This window comes from Capra hircus, chromosome 21 (assembly GCF_001704415.2).
Source record: "Capra hircus breed San Clemente chromosome 21, ASM170441v1, whole genome shotgun sequence".
NCBI lineage: Eukaryota > Metazoa > Chordata > Mammalia > Artiodactyla > Bovidae > Capra > Capra hircus.
Window position 1 is genome coordinate 61,023,354 of NC_030828.1, and position 24,530 is coordinate 61,047,883.

Genomic DNA, 24,530 nt, shown 5'->3' on the forward strand with positions numbered 1-24,530 from the left:
AGCTTCATTTAAGGAAAGAACATGAATAAAAAACTGAACCGTTAGGTTTCCTTCATTGGTTTGCTGTCTTTTTTTTTTTTTTTTCCCCACCTCAAAACTGGCACAGGACTGTTTTTGTATTGAAAAGAAATTAATCAAAGTTAAGATTAGGTAAGATCCTGAAGCTGCTTGTTAGGCATTTAACTGTAGATTAATTGTTGATTTTGTTAGCCTTTTGTTTTTTATTTGTAAAATGAAAGAATTAGTTTTTGTTTTTAAGCATCAGAACACTTTCTTCAAATAAATTCTAAATATACCACATCTAAAACAGATGAAAGCAGAGCTTCATCCAGCTTGTGAGTCTGAGGACTTCCAAAAAGAGAAAGCTTTCTTCTCTGAGAAATTAGTATATTCCATCTCTTTTTTAGGAACGTGTATTTAGTTGAAATTCCTCTTTTTTTTTTTTTTCTCTGATTTTCAGAATTTCAGAGCTGCGTATAATGCTTTGTCATAGAAGCTGTATTAATCCTTATAATTGCATATTTATTCTTTATTCTTTTCCTCTGTCATAATTTTTTAAAACACTTAAATAAAAGTATACATTCTTTGTATTTAGGACACTCAAATCTGACGGAGAAGGCAGTAGTAACCCACTCCAGTATTTTTGCCTGGAGAATCCCAGGGACAGAGGAGCCTGGTGGGCTGCCATCTATGGGGTCGCACAGAATCGGGCATGACTGAAGCGACTTAGCAGCAGCAAATCTCTGAAAGGGATGAGTTTAATTAATTCAATGTACATTTCTCTTTATATTCCTAAGAGATAAGAGTTTTTAAAAAAACAAAACCTGTAAGAATTGATCAGCAGTGAAATGAAGCAAGGCTTCAATCTAGTATTTTATAACCATACTTGATTGTGATACAGTAAATTTAGAAACTGTAGTGAAATATGAATGTATCCCCTTGTAACTGTTTTTGGTCTCAATAACCGAAGGGTATTATTTAAAGCACAGAATTTAGGTTTGACATAAAGCTGAAGTAGAAAGATACTAAGTATTAGTTTATCCTTTAAAAGTACTGCAGCCAAAAATTTCAACTGTTGATTAGAACTCCACACTTAGGATCTGTCGGTATAGTTCCAACAGTTATTGGATTCACTGTGTACTCTTAAATCACCGTTCAGCAATTATGTGTAAGGTCTAATTTATGTACCTGATCTAGGCTAGGTCCCCGGGGCTACAGGGATCAATAACATGTAGTTCTGTCCTTAAAGAATTTCTCCCTGTCCCATCTGGGTTAAGAACAGTTTAATGTACTGGAAAGAACTCAGCAAGTTAAAAGACATTAATACCTCCATTAGCTATTTTTTTATAAGGTTTTGATTAAGTTGCTTGCCCAAGCCAACAAAAGGAGCTGTTCATTGAAATCTCTTGGGTCTCATCCCTGGAGATCTGCTGACTAGGTCTAGAGCATGGGCCTACAATTTGTTTTTGTTTTTGTTTTTGTTTTTTAACTTTATTTTCAAGCAACATATATTGTTGCTCCCTATAAGTGATGTCCAAGTACCCTTTTTTCCTACTTTCCAATTTTTTGCTTTTCTAAGTTATGTGATGCTAGTTGACCTTTCCATAGTTCCTCTGAAAAATCATTAACCATTGTTAAATAAATAATAAATAAATTCCTGCTGGCACTCAGCCTGGAACATGGTACAAAGAACTGAACAAGAGCAAAGAAAGATCTTCCAGCTCCGATCAGTGGCCTGCAGCTGCTCTGGTGGACAACTTCTGTCTCTTTGATGTGATCACACCTCAGCATCATTAAATTTACACCATGTAGCCTGTAATTGAAGTCAGATTGCTCCAAATATACCGTCTAAATTTGGTGAAGGTCTGTCTAGCTGTTTTTGTATGATAGAATAGCAGGCTGTATTTTAACTATATAAATTTAGATTGTTGCAGTTGATAACATTTGTTCTTTAATGGTAGTTTGCTCTTAAATCTATATCTAAGTGGATTTGGTGTTTACTGAGAATTCCTTTCCCTATAAATCCCATTCAGTTCAGTTCAGTCACTCAGTCGTGAACAACTCTTTGCAACCCCATGGACGGCAGCACACCAGACTTCCCTGTCCGTTAACAACTCCCGGAGCTTGCTCAAACTCAAGTCCATTGAGTCAGTGATGCCATCCAACCATCTCATCCTCTTTTGTCCCCTTCTCCTCATGCCTTCAATCTTTTCCAGCACCAGGGTCTTTTCTAAGGAGTGAGTTCTTCACATCAGGTGGCCAAAGTATTGGAGCTTCACCTTCAGCATCAGTCCTTCCAGTGAATATTCAGGACTGATTTCCTTTAGGATTGACAGGTTTGATCTCCTTGCAGTCCAAGGGACTCTCAAGAGTCTTCTCCAACACCACAGTTCAAAAGCATCAGTTCTTTAGTGCTCAGCTTTCTTTATGGTCCAACTCTCACATCCATACATGACTACTGGAAAAACCATAGCTTTGACTAGATGGACGTTTGTCAGCAAAGTAATGTCTCTGCTTTTTAATATGCTGTCTAGGTTTGTTCTGATAGCTTTTCTTCCAAGGAGCAAGTATCTTTTCATTTCGTGGCTGCAGTCACCGTCTTCAGTGATTTGGGAGCCCAAGAAAATAAAGTCTTTCACTGTTTCCATTGCTTCTCCATCTATTTGCCATGAAGTGGTGGGACCGGATGCCATGATCTTAGCTTTCTGAATGTTGAACTTTACGCCAACTTTTTCACTCTTCTGTTTCATTTTCATCAGGAGGCTCTTTAGTTCCTCTTCACTTTCTGCCATAAGGGTGGTGTCATCTGCATATCTGAGGTTATTGATACTTCTCCTGGCAGTCTTGATTGATTGCCGCTTGTGCTTCAGCATTTCTCATGATGTACTCTGCATATAAGTTAACTAAGCTAATAATATACAGCCTTGACATACTCCTGTCGCAATTTGGAACCAGTCTGTTGTTCCATGTCCAGTTCTAACTGTTGCTTCTTGACCTGCATACAGATTTCTCAGGAGGCAGGTCAAGTGGTCTGGTATTCTTATCTTTTTAAGAATTTTCCACAGTTTGTTGTGATCCACACAGTCAAACGCTTTAGCATAGTCAGTGAAGCAGAAATAGATATTCGGCTGCAATTCTCTTGCTTTTTTGATGATCCAATGGATGTTGGGAGTTTGATCTGTTTTCTCTGCCGTTTCTAAATCCAGCTTTCACATCTGAAAGTTCTCAGTTCATGTACTGTTGAAGCCTGGCTTGGAGAATTTTGAGCATTACTTTGCTGGCATGTGAAATGAGTGCATTTGTGCAGTAATTTGAACATTCATTGGTATTGCCCTTCTTTGGGATTGAAATGAAAACTGACCTTTTCCAGTCCTGTGGCCCCTGCTGAGTCGTCCAAATTTGCTGACATATTGTGTGCAGCACTTTCATAGCATCATCTTTTAGGATTTGAAATAGCTTAGCTGGAATTCCATCGTCTCCCCTAGCTTTATTCATAGTGATGTTTCCTAAGGCCCACTTGACTTCACACTCCAAGATGTCTGGTCTGGCTCTCGGTGAGTGATCATACCGTTATGGTTATCTGGGTCATTAAGATCTTTTTTGTATAGTTCTGTGTATTCTTGCCACCTCTTCTTAATATCTTTTGCTTCTCTTAAGTCCATACCATTTCTGTCCTTAATAAATCAATAAATCCTATTGTATCAACAAATCCCATTATTGATTTCTTTACTTTGAACGTTGTCTTATTTGGGTTTTGTCAAGTATCTTTTGTCCCTAATTTGTAAAAATCCATTAAAATAAGTGAGATTATATCTGTGCAGTGAAAGTCACTCAGTCGTATCTGACTCTTTGTGACTGCATGGACTATACAGTCCTTGGAATTTTCCAGGCCAGAATACTGGAGTGGGTAGCCTTTCCCTTCTCCAGGGGATCTTTGCAACTCAGCTCTGTCTCCCACATTGCGGGTGGATTTTCTAGCTGAACCACAAGGGAAGCCCTCCCTGTGCAGCACAGTGCACAAATAAGTGAGAAATTTGAACTTCACGAAAGTGAACACATGCATTTAAATGACCCCTAAATCAAGATGTGGATCATTCATTGAAACCTCTCTCAGCCATTACCCCTTCATTAGGAACAACCAACACTATGACTTCTAACATTGTGAATTCATTTTGCTATTTAAAAAAAAACTTAGCAGTACCACCATATGTTTTGTACACTTTTGAGTCTGATTCATTTGTATTTCGAATTTCTGTGATGTTGCAAGTAGCAAAAGTCTTTTTGGTTTTTGTTCCTGTATAGTACTCTGTTATGGAGAAGGAAGTGGCAACCCACTCCAGTACTCTTGCCTGGAGAATCCCATGGACGGAGGAGCCTGGCGGACCATGGTCCATGGGGTCACAGAGAGTCAGACACGACTGCAGTGACTGAGCACACACGTGGGACTCTGATGTGACTGTATCATGATTCATTTGTTTCTTCTGCTGTTCATGGACACATGCATTGTTTCCAGTTTTCGGTGATTGCGATTATACTATTAAAAACACTCATAAATTCTTTTTAAGAAACACATAATTAATTCAAGTTGGGTGTGTACATAGTATAGTTACCAGGGCATAGGAGCTTATGCTTAATAGCTTTAGCAGATCCTGCCAAGGCTCTGTCTACTCTGCTCTCCCACCAGCAGCTTAGGAGAGTCTCAGTTGCTCACTGACACTAGTTATTGCATTTCTCATTTTATCTACTTTGGTAGATGTTTACTAGTATTTCTTTATGGTTTTAGTTTTATATCCTTGGGAATATTGATTTTGAACACCTTTTCATGTGCACATCAGTCTTAACCTTTTTGTGTGTGTGTGAAGTGCATTTCAGGTCCATTAAAATATGTCAGAGTTGTCTGCTTTTCTTTGATTGGCTGAGTTAAGTACTTTGTATATACACAATATATGTATTGCACATTTTTTTAATACAGTCTGTGGTTTTTCTTTTCACTCTCAATATGACATCTTTGATGAACAGAAGTTTTTAACTTTAATGAAGCCTAATTTATCAGGGGTTTTTGGTGTGTGTGTGTGTGTGTGTGTGTGTGTGTTTATGGCTAGTGCTTTGTGTAGTCTAGAAAGATTTTGTTCACAATCATCATTTTGTCAAGAAATTTTGTCTTTTTCACTTAGGTCTGTAATTTAACATAATCTGATTTTGTGAATGTTGTGAGTTGGTGTTTGTTTACCCTCTGGTTATCTGGCTGATCTGAACCATTTACTGGGAAGATCATAGTGTCCCTAGAGCAGGAAGCTGCTTTTCAGGTGGCCACACGTGGCTGAATGTGTTTCTAGATGCTCTGTTCTCTGCCACTGGCCTGCTCTCCTGTGTTTGTATCAGTGCCACACTGCTTGAACTACTGCTTTGTGGTAATATTTGATAGTTAAGTTCTCCAGCTTTGTTCTTCTATGAGATTATCTTTCTATTTTTGGCCCTTTGTACCTATAAATTTTACTAATTTCCTCAAAAATACTAATGGGATTTTGATTGAGATTGCATCGACTTTGGGGAAAAACTGACATCGTCACAGTATTCTTTTCTCTTCCATGGATATGGTATACCTCTATATTTATTTAGGTGCTCTTCTACTTACCTCAGTGATGTTTGTGGTTGCATCTGACGGTGTAGAGAATATACACATCTTCCACGTCTAACTGCTTATTTAATTCTTAGTCTGTTCCTTTTGCATCATCTATAGTCATCCCAGACCTTCATGTCATTTAGTGGTCAGCTCTGTAATATACTTAAAAATTCAATAATGATTATTTTTCTTCTTATTAGCTATCTGGTTTCCCTGTTATTTTTCTTTTATTTCTCATTTCTTTAATTTTTAAAATCTCTTTTTAAGCCTCCGGTTTACTTTATGAGCTTTCTTTTTGAGGGGAGGACTATGTTTTCTTCTGCAGTGGCGTCTCCAGCTGTGTATTGCATGCTGTGATCTGGGAGGGCACCATACCACAGGTGCCTCAGATGATTGTAGTGCAGATGAAAGGCAGGGGGTGGCCTCCTTGACTGCATATTAAAGTCACCTGGGAGCTTCTAAAACTTCCGCTACCTGGCTTACGCCCCAGACCAATTAAGCCAAAAGCTATGGGAGTGGACCTAGGCCTCAGGATTTTAGGGAGATTATGTTGTGCAGGCATAGCTGAGAACCACTGCCAACCAAAATTTGAGTATCTTAGAATTCTAACTTCCATGTGGAAAGCATTCCTTTTGCAAATAGACAAAGCAGGTATTGGGCATTTAAGTCTGGAAAGAGTTTAAATAATAGCACTTATCAGCTTCATGACCATTTTGTATTCATAGGCAGTTATTCATACATGCCATGTTTTAATTTTTATTGGAAGAGATAGAAAAGGAAATTTGGCATCATATAAGTGCTTTGAATGGTACGTAGGGAGATTTATTTTTGGACATAATAAACAGATATGCTTATAAGATATGCTCAAAACTTAGATCTCAAAAGACAGTATTAGACCAAGATTCCATTTTTCTGTGATATCATGACGAGTTTTTAGGAATTATATTAAACATTTGTGTGAATTTATTTTTAATAAGGGATGAGTTTTTTAGAAGTTATCTTTCTGTGGAAATAATAATATTGCCTGTCGTGCTCATAAGATTGTTATGTGGATTAAATGAGATTTAGAGAGTGCTTGGAACAGTGCTGAGCACATGATTGATGAGTAAGTGTTAACTGCAGCAGTAATGCTGTTTCACTGAGTGCATTTTCTCAAGTCTTTCTGGTGTCTTGATGTCAAGAAAATAAAGAGTCAAATAACTTTTATTTGACTCTTTCAACACCTTTTGAACTAAAATCATATATCACTAAAGTTCAGTTTATGCAATCAAGTATATGAGGCAGATGTGAACGAAGACTGGCTTACATTGACTTGGTGAGTATGTGTGTTCAAGTTGATTGTTTGGAATAGTAAATGATGGGGAATTGGTAAAAGTTGATTTTGCAAGAAAAACAAGATGATAATTGCTATGAAATAAAGGTTCCAAACTGGAGCTCCATAACTCACTCATATTAAAAATGGTTAAATTAATGAGTTTGAAGTTAACTTTCTTTCCTCAAGCTGTTAATTGCTGCTAAAGGACCTAGGCAGCTGATGTAAAGCAGAGGACTTCTGGTGCCAGAGGATTCTGTGTTCACCATTCACCCATGTTGCTTAGGAATTAGAAATGTTGTGGCATAGATGTATTGTGGGGGGAGGTCAGGCAGTCTGTTTTTCATAGGAACTCTAATGCAGCCTGGTTTATTTTAAGAAACTTGTTCATGAATGCCTTGAGAACGTTTAATTCCCCACCAGTACCTACAGAGGATTTGGTTTTCATTGAAATATGTATTTTTATAAATATTGGTCTCTTTAGTTTGCAACATTACAACTTCAGAGTCTTGTGCTTTTAATTCTTAGTTTGAAATTTACCCAGGGGACTTGATAGTGCTCAGTGCTGGTTATATCAACCTTGGGTCTCCTTTGAACATTTATGTAGTACTCTGTAGTCTATCAGTACTTTCACGTTATTTTGCGTATACTTTACAGCACTGATATGATATATATATCTGCTTACAAATGATGAAAGTGAAAATCGGAACTTAGATGAATTGTTCAGGGCCATATAACCATTAATTATTAGTATTATTATGCATTTATATAGTTTTTTCCCTCATATGAACTCAAGGCACTTGAAAATCTCCTAGTGGTTTTAGATATAAAATATTAAAGACAATTAAAGCATCACTAGCTATGCATTTGCCTTTCCCGGTAAGTTGCCCTTGAAACACCATGACTTTGCTGGAGGTTTTGACGTTAATGGTACAGGTCATGGAAGCCTCAGGTCATATTAATTCCAACACAGAAGAGAGTACTGTCGTGTGTTAGTCTTTAAACGTGTGCTTGTTGAATGTCTGGATACAGCTCTCAGTTGTTCAGTGATCACAAGTTTGATCATATTTTTGGTGCTTGTGATGTGAGTGATGATAGAGTCTCAAAAAGCCATTGTTGCCAACTCTGTGGAAGATGGATTTACTGTTTCCCAAAGTGCTTATATTGGGAGATCTTGCCAGGCTGTGATTGCCCTTATTACTTGATGAGAGTAAGTTCTCAGTCATGTAGTATTCCTTGAAGATCACGTGCTCAGAGTCAGCTTGTTTTTCAGCTCGTTAACTGCTCAGTGGCTGTATTTTTTTTAAGAGTGTGGGTGACAGTATTTGCTCCAGATAAGCAAGTGGACGTTTATGCCTACTTTGTGAAAGCAGTTTTTGCTAAAAAATGTGTTGCCCATAGAGCAAGCAATCATGTGTGCTTGCCACCGAGTTGCAGTGTTTCCACTTGTTTATGTATTCTGACAGAGTTTACAGATGCATTGGTTTTATTTGCTAACTCATGAGTTAGCAGTGATCTTTGCTGCACCATTTTCATATAATTACAGGCAGTGCTTCATTCTTCATGGCATAAGAATGTGGTAGCTCGAACTGGTGAAGGACGTAGATATTCCACATTTTGTTAGCCATGGAAGGAAGATCAGGGTTTGACCATGTCGTGTTGCCTTTGTCACTTTACAGATGAATTAATACTTCACAGAGTGAAATTCTCTATATGTGTGGTTACATTGGACTCATTTATGGAACTCTGAAATGACTTCTTATCAGTGAAAGTGTTAGTTGCTTAGTTGTGTCCGACTCCTTGAGACCCCGTGAACTGTAGCCCGCAGGCTCCTCTGTCTGGAGATTCTCCAGGCAAGAATACTGGAATCGGTTTCCATGCCTTCGTCCAGGGGATCTTCCCAACCCAGAGATCAAACCCAGGTCTCCCACATTGCAGGCAGATTCTTGACCATCTGAGCCACCAGGGAAGCCCAAGAGTATTGGAATGGGTAGCCTGTCCCTTCTTCAGGGGGTCTTCCCAACCCAGGAATCAAACCTGGATCTCCAGGGAAGCCTGGTATGCAGTAGGTGCTTAGAAAATACATGATGGGGTTCCTGCCTCTTTTCCAGTAGAATCAAGGTTACTGTGGAAGGAAATTACAGCATGTGTTATTCTTATCCCAACCTTTAACACACAGACTCATTTAAAATAATAAATCACTTTGATGTATTGTAACATTTAGACCATTCTTTAAATTCATCTGCCCTTCACTTAAGCCACGGGCTTATTTCCTAACCCACCTCCCATCTTTTCATCTCTTCTCTTTTCCATTATGTCTGATCGTTTCCTACTTTTTCTCAAAACATCTCTAGAATTACTCCATGTCCATTTACATGGTTTTTAAGGGGCGTGCATCGTCAGCTCTTTGTTTTCACTGTAGTAGTGGACTGTTTGCTCAACAGGTGCAGACCCCTAGATACGGATGCGTGTGTAACATGCATGATGGCGGTTCGGTCCTGGGTGGGAGAGCAGGTAGCAAGGGCGTGGGCAGTGGCTGGCCAGGAACACATGAATGCAAGTGCTCACTGGCTCTCCAGGAAGGGGTCTGTTACAGTGAAAGCACCGCAATTGGTGACCACCACGTCACTCTGAAAAGTCTTGTGGGAGGAAGTATGGTCCTGTGGAAGGAAGTTCTGATAAGAACCATGAGCTCTGAGTCCTCACGGCCTTACCCCACCAGATTGAAATACTGAACGAGTTCTCCCAGCTTTGCTTCTGTCCCAGCCTCAGTTTTTTCTGCCTAGATAGTGAAATTTAACTAAGATCCACTGGTTTTATAAATATTGTGGTGTAGCGCGAAGAGTCGGACACGACTGAGCGACTTCCCTTTCACTTTTCACTTTCAGGCATTGGAGAAGGAAATGTCAACCCCCTCCAGTGTTCTTGCCTGGAGAATCCCAGGGACGGGGGAGCCTGGTGGGCTGCGTCTATGGGGTCACACAGAGTTGGACACGACTGAAGTGACTTAGCAGCAGCAGCACATAGGTTTCTTTACTGTCACAGAAGATACATTCTGTCTTTTTCCTTTTAGTTACCACTAGTAACAAATATTCTATTTCTGGCTACTATTAAGGAATATAATAGTAATTTGTAAAGTGTCTACATTTGCCTGATGATTTCAGTGGCCTTAATCAAAGAAGTCCAATAAGATTAACTGTCTGTTGCAATCTCATGTTTGTGTGTAGAGTTCTTTCTTTGACACATGTGCAATAGCAAACATTTAAACTTTTTAAGCTGTGCATTCTAAGTTTCCTTAAGAAACACTTTTTAAAAATACGGTTTCCTATGAGGAAGGGAGGGAACAGAATAGAGGGAACAGTAATTTTTTTAAAATTGTGTATATTTGATTGTACTGTGTCTTCATTGCGGCGCATGGACTTTCTCTAGTTGCAGCGAGCAGGGGCTACGCTATAGTTGTGATGCACTGGCTTCTCATTGTCATGGCTTCTCTTGTTGCAGAGCACAGGCTGTAGGCGCGCGGGCTTTAGTAGCTGCAGCAGACTGACTCGGTGGTTGTGGCCTCTGGGCCCTCGAGCTTGGACTTGGTGGTTGTGGCCTCTGGGCCCTCGAGCTTGGACTCGGTGTTGTGGCCTCCGGGCCCTCGAGCATGGACTCGGTGTTGTGGCCTCCGGGCCCTCGAGCACGGACTCGGTGGTTGTGGCCTCCGGGCCCTCGAGCTCGGACTTGGTGGTTGTGGCCTCCTGGCCCTTGAGCACGGACTTGGTGGTTGTGGCACGGGCTTAGTTGCTCTGCAGCATGTGGGATCTTCCCCACCTAGGGATCGAACCCGTGTCCCCTGCATTGGTAGGTGGATTCTTATTGACTGTACCACCAGGGAAGTCCCATGTAATAAACATTTATGACTTTTGTAATAAGCAGGGAAAAAACCCAATAACAGTCCTTGAGCACACATCTCCTTTGCTGTAACCATGAATTTGATTGTCTTCTCTTAGATGCTGCTAAAAGCATTTAGAAGTTATCTTTGGAGAAGGAAATGGCAACCCACTCCAGTACTCTTGCCTGGAGAATCCCATGGACAGAGGAGCTTGGTGGGCTACAGTCCATGGGTCGCAAACAGTCGGATATGACTGAGTGACTTCACTTTCACTTTGGATGTTTGAGTTGGGGTGCAAAGAATTGGTCCTTGGTTTTTGTCTCTGAAGACTTTTCTTCTCTTTTTCCTTAAAACAGCTTACTGGCCTCCATTCAGTTAGACTGTTAGTAAGTTATCAGTTCAGTGCATCTAGCTGATTTGTCTTCCTGTTTTTAAATTAGAGGTGAGAAGCTGCTAATTAAGTAAGTTGTAGCCAGCATATCTAGGCACTTCAGAAATACAATGTGTAATGTATGCACTCATGCCCTTTGAAATAAACCTGATTTTTAAAAGATATTCTAGCCATGCTGAATTAAAAGAAAGCCTTATCCTAAGCTTATGAATTACTCTTGTATGTCCTGTAATATTTTGGTTTTGTTTATAAATGTAAAGAAAGGGACCTGTGAGACCTGATATGGAATATGTCAAAGTCAGAGCTCAGCACACTTTGTGAAGTTGTTTTCTGTTCACAGAGAACCAAAATAATGCACTGTCTGAAGCCCAGGACGCTGTCAGGTAACAAAGTGAAGCATTTGGTGATATCGGGAGAAAGAAGCTGGCAGCACGTTATCAGGAAGTTTACTCATTCCCTTGTAAAATGAGTAACATACTTAGATATTCTTTTTGTTGTTAATTGGTCTTAGTCTGTAGACCGTTGGTCCTTTCCATCTTTACTGTATGCGTTGTCAGAGGAGTTGGGCAGGAGACACCCAACTGGAGCGTGGATTCATGAAATTCAGTGCTTTCCCCAGTGCATCCTGCTCAAACACAGGTGTTTCTTTTGTTGGTTGAATACTGTCTGATTTTCATTCCTCTGTAATTTACCTGCATGGGGATAAAGAAAGCTCCTACTTATTACATAAGCTTGAAAACAAGATGAATGCATTGGGTTCTTGGGTATAACGTATTGGATAGCTCCCTTTATAATGAGCATTTAAAAATCTGCCCTCCTAAAACTGGAAAATGCATTCTCTCCTGTATGGAAAGCAACATAGTACTGAAATATTCCTCCTTAATTTTGGTCCGAACAAACAAAAGTGTCTGTGTTTATTCCTGCCTAATGCATCACAAATCTGCTGACATGCTAACCTTGGAGTCTTGGCTGGCGTTAATCAGGCCTGTGCACCGGCAGGAGAGAGGCACCTAATGCGCTCCATCAGTGCAGTTTGCATATGGAAGTTCTCACAGGGGAGCTGCCCCGTGCCAGCTGAGGGTTACCTGCCCACTGCAGTTATTGTATGTAATTATCGAACCAATCTGTTCAGCCCAGCAGGGTTTAGATGGTAATCATGAAGCAACACTTTGGAAAAGAAAGATGTGAGGCACTCTCCCCTTCTCTCATCACTTACGTGAAGTTACAGCCCCTCTTCCAGCTACTTTTGAGAAGCAATACCTCCATATACAAATCTGCTAAATGAATGCCTTTGAAAGTTTCTTAAGGTTTAGTCAGGATATTATTTTTATATTTGCAACACATTTTCTTCAGAACCATGGTGGGTATGTCTGAGTTCTCATCTTTCCACAGCCACCCTCAGCGTGTTTTGAAACAGTGGGATTAATTGTGGTACATAGATAACAACAGTTCTGACCATTTGGCGGTTTTAAGATGATGTCATTTGGATAGAGTTGTGCTTTCCCTGTAGTTGTCTGTGGAACGGAACCCATGCTTGCCATTAGGAAAAAGAACCATGTCCTGTCAGCAGGCATTATATACACTCTTTCATAGCTGTACACAGTATGGCCTGAAGCTGGGAAAATTATTTTTTCAACAAAGTTTAACTTAAAATGAATTGTTAGGAAGATATAAACGAGGACCTTCTGATGTGCTGTGATCTCTGAGATTTGGGAGGTATCAGATGATTTCCTAAATGCTACAGACTTACTTTAGGAAGCCAAGAGAAGCTCTGAGTTCTGATGTGGATTTCAACGCATTTAAATTTGAGACTACATGGGATAATAGCTGTATGAAAAATAACAAAGTTTTCGGTTCATTACTAATGTCCTTCTATAGGTATACCCACATAGAGATGTTATGAATTTTAGGGAGGATATATATATATACACATACATATATATATATATATATGATTGGAGAAGAATGACAACCCACTCCAGTATTCTTGCCTGGAAAATCCCATGGGCAAAGGAGCCTGTGGGCTATAGTTCCTGAGGTCACAAAAGAGTCAGACACAACTTAGCGACTAAATAATAACAAATGTATATAATTATGACTGATTTGTGTTGATATACAACAGAGACCACCATAACATTGTAATTTTCCTCCATTAAAAAAAAATAACCGGATCACTTTCTGTATACTTGAAACTAACACAATATTGTAACTTAACTGTATTTCAATAAAAAATAAAATTAAGAAAGTAAGAAAAAAAAATTTTTTTTAATGTTTTACTCAGTATTGAACTAGTTAGAAACTATAGTTGTGATAGAAAGTAAGAAAAATAAGTTATATGAACATTTGGAAAAAATTGGGTGTGATAGAATGTAGCCCTTAGCTCCTAAGTATTAATAACACTTGCCTAGAAAAGTACATAGAAAGCAGCAAAGGTCTGAGAGAGTATTAGAAGATCCATTCTGTTTCTGAGATTTTAGGAGCACTGTATACTTTTAAGACTCTTCCTTTACAGTAAGGTTTATGGCCTTAAACTTTAAAAAAAAAAATTTATTGGAAGTTTGCCATGATTGATTAATGCAATTTTCCAACCAACTTATACAGTATAACCACGGATGCAATACATGGGCCAGGTATATATTTTCCTATTAAATGAATTTACTCCCCCACCCCCACCCCCGACCCCTGCTTCCACAGTGTAAAATGGCAAAAGTATTTTTGGCTTGAGCAAGCCGTGGTATCAAATTTGTGAAACACTCTGCTTTCAAAAAGGGTTTCTGTATAGTCAGTCCAGGTGGCTAAAACATGACTTTCAATGATAAATTTTAAGCATAAAAAGGTGGATATAGCAAACGTACCCATTCCTGTGCTAACTATATAGGTAAAGTTTCTCTTAACCACATTTTCTCTCATGCCTTACCCCTTCCTTAGGTGACTCCCACCCATGAAGCTGCGTATATTCTCCTGTATGTTTTGGCACGTTCAATCCTGTATAGATACATTCATGCTAATATCTGGTAAACTTGTATATTTACTTAACCATCATGCGACATTTCTTTTTCTTTCTTTTAATTTTTATATGTAAGAAGAGAAAGAAAGAAGCTGAGGAAAGCGTAGAATGTAGTGTTGAAGAGATGGAATGCTCGGATAAACAGACAGAAGAGGCCACGCAAACCCGTAAGCTGACGGTCTATTAGTTCTTATATAATAAACGCAAATTTCATTTCTTCCCACGGAATAAAGGGTTAACTGTTTGGGTCATAACATTCTCACTGTATAATTTTAAAAAGTAAGAAAAGGTCTTAGACACCATCCATCACATTGTCCCTTGTTCATGCTTTGTGTTATATACTCTCATCATATTTCCAGTAATCCTGAAGTTGGGACCAGAAGTTGGTCTCGTTTTGCAGATACAGAGCCCAATACACAGAGCATTCACATGACAGAATGTTGTGGAAGGGTTAGAGGTGGAGACCAGAACACTTACTTCTCTGGCTGCTCTCTGTCTGGCTGCCCACACTTCACCATAGAACTCTGGGCTTGAAGGGCCATGTCAGGTCAGGTGGTTAGTACATGGCTTACCGCAGGGTCTGCCAACTCTTCTGTCAACAGCTTGGGCTGCAAGGAATTAAAGCCTTGAATCATCGCTTTTCCAAGCTCTTGAAGCAGGAAGCAAAGTATAAAGTCATTTCTTCAGTGACTCCTACACTGGTTCTGAGAGCATGGCTTCCAGAAGTGACCTTAGCAAGGCAGCATCTGCAAAGGGCAAGACGAGGTGGGACTTTGGTCTGGTTAGTGAATGGCCAGCCTGTGGTGTGTAGGCACACCTGTGAGGCTCAGAAAACGGGGGGAATGTTCCAGGGTTCATGAGAGATGGTTTGCTTGCCTCGCTGAGGAGAGATTCAGAGCTGGCTACAGTACCATTCTTCACCGCCCCCAGGCCCCGCCCCCCCGCCCCCACACCAAATCTCTCTCCTCTATGTCTGCCTTTTATTTATTAGTTTGTTGGCCCTGAAATATTTCTGGTTTCTGAAAGAAAAGGCTTATTTTGGGAAAAATTTCATCAAAGTGTCAGTGCCCTGTAGAGCCAGGCCAGTGCTGTAGTTTTCCTTCCCTTTGACAAGCAGCACTGGTGCATGTTTGTGGAAGGCAGAAGTTGACTTTCGAGAGAGAATCACCTTCAGATGTTACGATCATTTTCTTCATTGTGTATTATGGATAGTTTGTCCTTAGGTTTATCTGAATTTACCCAAGAGAACCCTTGGGGCACCTGCAGAGGGAGTGTATAGCATCGCTCTGGACGCTAAAGGCTCTGAAACAGTGCCTCTCACTTTTCCGCTGCCGTCTTCCCATTCCCTCCTGTTTTTGTTTCCCTCCCCCTCCCCTGTCTTGTTCATTTTGTTATTAGAAAGTGAGGATTCCCAGGGAGCAATACATGGAAGTATGTCTCAGCCAGAGGCTAGTGGCAACAGCTATGATGGAGACTGGGAGCCAAATTAAGGAGCATTTATAACAATCGAGCAATATTTTTACCTAAAGAAACCCCTTACATTTAAAACAGGCAATTTTAGTTTAGGAGAGGGCCTGCGTTGTTATAGTAAGGTTGATACCCATGTAGACCGAAGCCAGTTCCCAGCTGTGCCTGGGGAAGCCTCCTGCCTCCCTTCATGCCTGAGGGTCGTTTGTTCCCTGAACTTTGCTTAATGAGCATCTGAGATATTTGTTTTGGTGCTGATTTTCAGTTTGACTGTAATTATGAAAAGTGTTTTTTATACCTAAAATTTTAATTTAAGATCCTTATACTGATGGTTTTTTACTGTAAGAAAATATATTAGTATCTTTATTTTATTTATTAATGACAAAAGAAGAGAACAGACTCCATCACTAAGAACAATCCAGATTTTTTTGATGTTAAAAAAATAAAGATAATAGATTCTCTTCTACTCATATAAACTCTGAATTGCTTTAATTAAATGCTGTTATTTTCCCATTGTAATTCTTTCTCTCCATTAAAATATAAGACTAGTTAAGGTATTTTGCTATCTAAATATTCATAAATGAGAGAAATTTTACCTGAGATAGTAAAATGTTATTGCTTCTTGCAAAGAAAAAAATCCATCCAGGGGTTCATGAAAATGTATGTATTTGTATTCATCAATTTAAAGTAACTTGAAGGAGAAGGCACATTATTACATTTGAGTTTTTTAAAGAAATAACATAATACGATTCAGTGAATTCTGTGTTTCTAGAGCTTTAAGATTTTGTGTCAGAAACATGTTTCAAGAATGGTTACCTCTAACAGCTGCTTTAGAAATGTCAGTTTCTTCATTAACAATTTTATTTTCAAACACAATTTATGGTTTACAATATGGTAAGAGATTTTTCTCACTGTGTGATCTTTCAGAATGCTGTGCCTAGCAAAATGGGAGCAACTTTCCTTTAATATCTATTTAGACCATTTTAAAAATGTGTATAATTTTCTTGATACACCTAAACTCATTTTGACTAGCTGGGGGTCTATTGTGTAAGAACACTTTCTGAAAGCTTTCAAAATGTGTATTGTGTAGGTTTTCTTGAAGAAAGAGAGGGGGTGACGGGGTGGTTTTCAGGAAGAACAGAGGCCTCTAATCCTTTTATTTTTATGCAAGGCATAATTTTTACCAATTGAGGAAATTTGGTAATTTGCTGCAAGTAATTTTTTTCCCCCACAAAATGATAAACCTTTAAAAAAAACCACATGTATTCTGGCATTTCAAAACCATGCCAATATTTTAGAACTGCACTAACAATTAGTTAATATAGCCATGATATTTATGGCTAGTATACTTTGTCCCTACTGTTCATACAATAGACAGTACTCAACAGCCTACTCTTGGTGATGGTATTTTTGAAGTACCTTGGACTTTGGACTATTCCTGAGGGTTCTTTGAGGAAAGCATGACATGTTTACCCCTTGAAGAGCTATGGTCTAGTAAAGGAAGAGATATTTCTAAGGCACCCTGCAAAGAAATTTCCCACTTTTTTTTTTCCCTTCTGCATCATAGAAGAGTATCCCAATCTTGTATATTTTAGTTTTCAAATGTTAGATTTTACACATTAGTCTTATGATTGGGCCTTTTACCCATAGTAAAATATTAAGAAAATGAGTATATATTTTAAGGGATTGGAGGAGAAATAGGTTTTTTCTTGAAACAGTCAGAATTTGTTATTAGGAGCCATTTTGAGTTGATACCTGTAGCAAGGTATCTTAAGTTGCATAATACTTATTATATAATAAATTCCAGGTGGTGATAGCATTTTTAGTTGCAGTGGAAAATTTGAAATCTAGATTGAATGGGGATAAGTAGCAGTGGTATTTAATCTAAGAGTAGAATGTCAAATTAGGACATTAATGAGAAAGTAGTTATAACTGTTAACCTTAGTGTCCTTTGTAATGTGGCAGTAGATTCAGATTTTATTGAAAGGGAGATGTATTCCCTTTGACCTTGATTTTGTGGTATTCTATTATGCCAGTTTCAGACAATCACAGCGGTCTCAGTTTTCTATGCAAAATTAATTTCAAAGTTATAATAGTAAAAACCTAAAAATCTGCCCTGGCATATTTTTAAAAGAAGGCCATATCACAAAAATTGAAGAAAAACTCTTAAGCCCACCAGAGTATATAGGCTGGGCACTGTGAGTGGTGGTGAAAAAAAAGGCATTTATATAAGATTAAAGTTTGCATGAATTGAAATGTATGACGACTGAATAGAAACTAGAACCTGGAAAAATTAAAAAAAACCCTGATCTTCCAATTAAGTATCTAAATAAACCTGTAATCAGAAAGCCTTTAGAAACTGTGTGTGATTAGACATGTGTGGTAGATATTTTGTCCTAGATTCAAAGGATGTTTTGTTCACTTCAGAAAAGAAATATTGATCTCTTTATTGTTCAGTGTGCTCATTGATCACTTGCGGGCTCCTCGCTGCCCTCACCCTGGTTCCGCTGCTCTCTCCTGGCGGAAGGAAGCCCCGAGGCCTGGAAGGCACACTCCGCTTGCCAGCACAGGCGGCTCTGATTGGGCCGGGCTCGTCCTTCTGCCTCTGCTGTGCTCGAGGTGGAGGTGGCCTGGGGTGTAGGGGGACAGCGTCTCCTTGGGGAGGCGGATCCGCGTGCCCCGGATAAAGAAGCGCTGGCTTCTCCCAGCCCAGGAGCTGTCCGAAGGCACGTTAGGCCAATGTCAGATGTGATGCTTTTCTAGAAGGCGACTTGATTGGGATCTACTTAATTGCTAGTGGACAAGACTTTGCATTTCGGAATAGCCCACTGCTCTCCTGCCTGAAGAATAGAGGGAGCAGGCTTTAAAAAGCAACACATGTAGGCAAAATTCCTGGCTTTTCCTAATAGCGTAACTCGGTGCTTTCCCCCAAGGAACACCTACCTCGTTGCTATGATTTATATTAGGAGTTAATGTTTTAAATTGCACAATAAAAATTTGGGGGAGAAATAGTTCATGACCAGTGTAAATGGAGTATATTTTACCAGTGGATGCATTTTCATATAACCTCAAAGTAGAAGGTAGACTTTGTTAGCATGTCTTTTGACACACTAAAAAAAATGAAACAATTTTCTAAGATTTTCAGGGTATTAACAGTTATAAATTGGTGTCTGAATTTCATGTCCACTGACTACACAAAATCATAGTCAGTTAGATTTTGAATATTAGTAAGTGTATATGGAAATGCTTATATATTTGTTATTTTGCTTTTGTAAATTAATGATTAATGATTTAAATCTCTTTGTTTTCTCTTCAAGGTTCAAAAACCAGAAAGAGAGTGCAGAAGTAAATATTGTGAACTGGTTTTCTTTTCTTCCTTTCATTTGGCTTTCCTCCTTTCAATTCGACCTTTTCCTCTTTTTCTGTATTAAGTGTTTTATTTTCATGTGTGTCTCGTGGAAGTGGGGCTAACAGTGAAGTACCTATGTGTTTGAAAAGCAGACTTTTTAAAATAAATACTGCATACAATTTATTAAAGCCTAATTTATAAAATTTAACAGTTTTAAGGTTATACCCTTTAAGATGTCCGATGCAGTTTGTTTGCACTTTTTAATTGTTGTATGTTTTCCAGAGTATAAATGTCCGACAAAAGCCTTACTTTTAAGGAAATACACAACTTAAAATAAAGGTCCTTTTTTGCTTGATACAAATATACAATTTGTTGTGACCATAAGATTTTAGTTTATACTGATCTTGTTCAGTTTTGTAAGCATTTATTAATCACCTGCTGTATGAAATGAGAGGTACAAAAAGGAGGGAAAGGATTATGGAAGAAAACATAGAATAGTAAGTATATCAGTGAGAAATGAAATATGTATTTGAAAGATTACATGAGAGTTAAGTGTGCAAGCTGTATGATAAGAAAACAGTTATCACATGGTGGCATGATCAAAGATTTTATAGACTGGCTTCCTTTAAGGAAATACTGTCGAGTATATACATGTGACTTATTGTTCACTTACAGGAGATTATTTTTCTTACAAGTTTTTTATTTTTTGTAGTGTATATTTGTACAGAAAACCAAACACTTTAGAGTTTAAGTGATTAGAAATTTTAAAATGTGGACTTTTTATAGTTGCATTAGGAATAAAGCTTGGAATTTAAACATAAACAATTTCAAGATTTGCTTCATTAGAGAAATTGGAATCGGGTTGGATTTTCTAAGGGTGGAATGCCTTATGACTTGTAAACTATACAGTGTTTTTAGATGGTCTTTTATTTAAATATTTAAGCGTTTATTTAATATGTATTCAGAATATAAATAACACATTAAACTGGCAATTTCTCTTGCTTAGGGCAAGGCTGAAGTTAGGTATTAGAGTTTTTTTTAAAAGCAAGTTAATTTGAAGAAAATATTAACTAAATAATAGTACAGGTGGATGTAGACACACCAGAAATTCTCAGGGTTGTACCAGGTTTGAGCCGCTCCGAACCAACACAAAGACTTCAGCCTTTGCTCTCAACGTGGGTATTTAGTTGCCACACGAAGCGTTTATCCCTGTGGTGGCTGGATATTGGAATATGAAAGCAGATCTGCAACTTTCCTTTGAAGGTTAATCTTAAATGCCTCCTGAAGTTCTTGGGCTCTGTGTCTTTACAAAATAGAGAACTAGATTTTGGGCAGAACCTCCTCCAGTTTTCTGTAGATTGCTGGATTTTAGTACTCATCAGTGCTGTGGACTCAAGTTTATTTGCAACACCTAAAATCAACTCTCGAGTTCTGTTTCAAACACATTGACGCTTAAAATAGGATAAAATGTGTGTGGCGTGTTTTTGTGTATATGCCTTAGCCTTTTTATTTTTCAAAACACAAAAACATAGCAAAAACCTGTTGGTTAAATATTAAGAAAACAAATATTTCCTCACATATTGTTTTTAACAAGTGCTGGCATTTTCTCGAATGTTGCTCTGTTGGCAGGACTGCAGAAATGAAAACCCAGTAGCCGCAGTAGCCAGTTTGATTCCTCAGCTGCATCGCTCATTCTGCTGTTCTTCTTCTCCCTCTCTCTGGTTTTTCTTACCCATATATTTTTCTAAAAAGTGGTTAAATAACCGCCTTGTCATTCGGAGTTAGGCTTTCGATCCCTGACTTTTTCAGCTCCATCCTTGTTGTTTTCAGTCTTTTGTCTTTCCGGTCCCTGCATCCAGTGGGTTTGCCTTTCTTCCTTCTCCCTTTACCGTGCAGCGTCCACGTGGGGCGTGTTCCTGTCCCCACCGTGGCCTGCCTGCCCCTCTGTTTTCTTAGGTTCTTAGTGATGAGCGAGGGTTTCAGCTCTGTTGAGGACCCACACCTGTGCCAGGCACTTGCCTTCAGACAACGGGAGCTAGAGGTGCTCTGTATTTTCTAGAAAACAACTGATAAATCTTAAGATAACCATTGAAGCCCTGGTGTAAGGTAGCTCCTAGGTGTTCTTCAATAATGATCTTTAAGACAAATCAAACGCTAATAGGCCAGGGCAGCAACCCCCACCCCCCGACCCTCACCAGTTACTTCTTTAATTTCTAACTTAAATATGCATAACAAGAGCTTAAGTTGCATAGTGGTAAATAATTGGTGGAAATATAAACACCTCATTGTATTTGTGTGTGTTATGCTGTTTATCCTTTAAAATTCTATTTTTAGTGCTCTGTATTCTTCTGTCATCATAGTGTGTTAGTAATACATGATCCCTTTAGAAAATTTAGAATATACAGAGAAATGTCTAGCCATATTCTACCACACACAGGCAACCCGCGGTTAATATTTTACACATCTTTTCTATGCAATTTTGTCGTCAAACATCATACTTTACATATCTTTATATTCTGCTTTGTAAAGTGAACGTTAAATACTGACCATGTTATTTTGTAAATATAGTCTTTGTGCTTCCATAATACTCTTTTCTTATGAATTCGTTATATTTTCATGACCGTTTCCCTCATACTGGACGTTTAAGTTTTTTTTCAGTATTAGGGTATTATAAACAATATTCTTGGATAAAATTGGGCAGAAGTCTTTGTCCACATGTACAAGTGTTTCTTTGGTGGTGATGGTGGTTCAGTGGCTAAGTCGTGTCTGACTCTTGTGACCCCATGGGCTGCAGCCTGCCAGGCTCCTCTATCCAGGGAATTCTCCAGGCAAGAATACTGGGGTGGGTTGCCATTACCTTCTCCAGGCGATCTTCCTTACTCAGGGATCGAACTCGGGTCTCCTGCACTGCAGGCAGATTCTTCACCGACTGAGCTATGAGGGAAGCCCTAAAGTACTAACACGCATTTCAGAGTCTCGCTAGGTTTGGAAGTATTTCCTTAGATTTTCCAAAGGGAACTTTTGGGTGAAAGACTATGAAAACAGAAGGTTTTTGGTGCACGTTATCAACTTGCTTTGCAAAATGACACCAGTTAACACTTGACCCAATGAATCAGTGCTCAGCTTAACATTTTTGTCATCCTACTACTAATATTTACACTTTAAGGTAACTTTTTAAAATTGCTAGTGAACCTGAGCATGCATTTGTAAACTAACCATTCTATTCACTGTCTGAATGTGTATGTTCACACTGTTTGTGTAGTAATGATCTTTGTCATGTTTGTTGCTGACTTTTCTCCTTTTTTTTTTGAAGACTTAATTTTTGTGGCTTTCATCTATTGATCTTTTTCATCGTAATTTCTGCCACCGTTTTAAAATATTTCCCATCCTGATATCAAATGTTTACCAGGGCGTTTTTTTTTTTTAATGCTTCTGAGTTTTTAATCCATGTGAAATTTAGTGTGGTATATGTATACCATGGGAGAAGGAAATAGCAATCCACTCCAGTACTCTTGCCTGGAAAATCCCATGGATGGAGAAGCCTGGTAGGCTACAGTTCTTGGGGTCGCAAAGAGTTGGACACGACTGAGCGACTTCACTTTCACTTTGCTATGTATACCGTGAGATAAGGATCACAATGGATTTTTTTCCTAAGAGCTAACCAGTAGTTTCACTACCATTTGTTAAATTCTCTTCCCCACCCCTTTCCCACTCTGGTCTGTTTTGCCTGTTTTATTACATGTTAAGTTCTTATACCAGGATCTGACTGTCAGTTCAGTTTCATTAATCCGTCTTGTCTGTTCTTATGCGAGCATCACGCTGATTTAATTAGTGCCGTTTTACTTATTAATTCTTATTTACTGCCCAAGCCACATTAACAGAAATCAAAATGAAAGAAAAAAATTCATTTATGACCTCACCACTGCCACAAAAATCAAACTCTTATCCTTTGGTCGTATTATTTTTCAGTCTTGTTTCATGTGATTTTTCCGGCTGTACTAGTTGCACTGGTAAAGTTTTGCATGTGTGTCTTTTACAGTTCCACAGTTTATTCTATATGCCTGTCACTCATGAAGCTCTCCTGATATAAAAAATACAAGACACTGAAGAATTAACATTGGAAAGGGGTTCTTTAGGTAAATACAGCCGCACTCACTATATTAGTGATTCTGTGCAGTATATTGTTGCCCAGATGGTTTAGGCAACTCATACCACTTGGTTGTTATTTTACAAATAAAATAACTACTGTTTCCACTGTACTAAGGCTTGTTATTCGTATATTGGTGAGCTTTTTTTTATTATAGCAGTAGCATTTTGTAGCTGATGAGTAGTAGTCCTGAATTTTTGTAGTCTTGACTTGTCATGAAATTACCTGTAAAATTTCCCCATTGAGCAAAGTACAGATTTATTTGTGAATTGCAAAAGCCTCTTCAGAAAAACTCTTCTTTTTGTCTTGGTTAGGTCCACCATTTGTCAGGGGTCAAGTTATCAGTGGAAATAAGATAATCTTTGTGGTTGGAGTACAGAGGCAGGAAGGAATTTTAAAGGCACGAATCCAGCCTTGGGTGGGGGCGGGGAGGAGGTGGGACAGTAGGCTGAAATCTGTTTCCATTTTTCTCTAGGTTTTCCTGCTTCTGGTGTCTTAGAAGCAAGTGGTCATGGTTTAGAAATGTGATCGCAGTTATGTAAAGGAGCACATTATAACACCTGGGCCTCAGTTTGTTTAATAACTAAAAAATTGCTGCATTTTACAATTTTTCTGACCTTAACACAAAAATCATGGTACAGAAGTTCATGGCGCACCTTCTTGGTATTCTCAGATATGAGAGATGTCTCAAGCTTTCCTCATACAGATATACTTAAAATTCATAGTGAAGCAACTGAAGGGTCTGCTAACCCTGAACACTGTGACGTTCTAGGGCTGTGTATCTCGGAAGATTACGTCTGGAAGTACACATTGTTCTGTTAGATTGCCTGGCCAAGGGAAATGGTTTATTTCTTGAACTTTTCAAGGTAGAGACCTGTGCCTTTAAGATCCTTAAGAAGACATTCATGTTCTAGGCACTTTAGATTCCACACTTCACTGCCCACCCCCAACCCCTGGGAAAAAAAAAGCTTTTTTTGTTTTTTTCAATCTTCATGTTTTTTTTTTACCTCTTGTAGAATATTTTGGTGCTGACCCATGAGTCAGTCTACCTGGAGGAGTGCTATGCATGTCCTTACCTGTTTAGCACTGGTTGCCAAAGTGTGTGAAGTGTGGTCCACACGTAAGCACTCCATCACCTTCTACCAGCCACCGAAGTTGTGTTGTTTTGTTTTTTGTTCCAGTTTCACTGAGAAATAATTGACAAACGTCACTGTAGGTTTCATAAGGTGAAAAGCACTTCTCGGGTTTCTCTTCCACAAATTCTTGGCAGATGTTTAAAAACTTAAGACCAAATACATAACTTACCCTATAACTTATCATTTAAAATAGGATCGTTTAGACATTTCTTAAGATACAT

General features: G+C 38.7%; 1 protein-coding gene across 7 annotated transcripts in view; it reads left to right on the forward strand.

Moving 5' to 3' along the window:
* VRK1 (vaccinia related kinase 1) overlaps window positions 1-19,827 on the forward strand; it is an 80,510-nt gene extending 60,683 nt beyond the window's left edge. For 6 of the 7 annotated variants that reach the window (XM_018066423.1, XM_018066425.1, XM_018066427.1 and 3 more), the window contains 2 exons: window positions 14,287-14,377; window positions 18,995-19,209. In XM_018066423.1, coding sequence (XP_017921912.1) covers window positions 14,287-14,377; window positions 18,995-19,026 — 123 coding nt within the window. In that variant the 3' untranslated portion in view covers window positions 19,027-19,209. Of the gene's footprint in view, window positions 1-14,286; window positions 14,378-18,994 lie in introns of all 7 variants that reach the window. The other variant, XM_018066422.1, reaches the window with a different exon arrangement.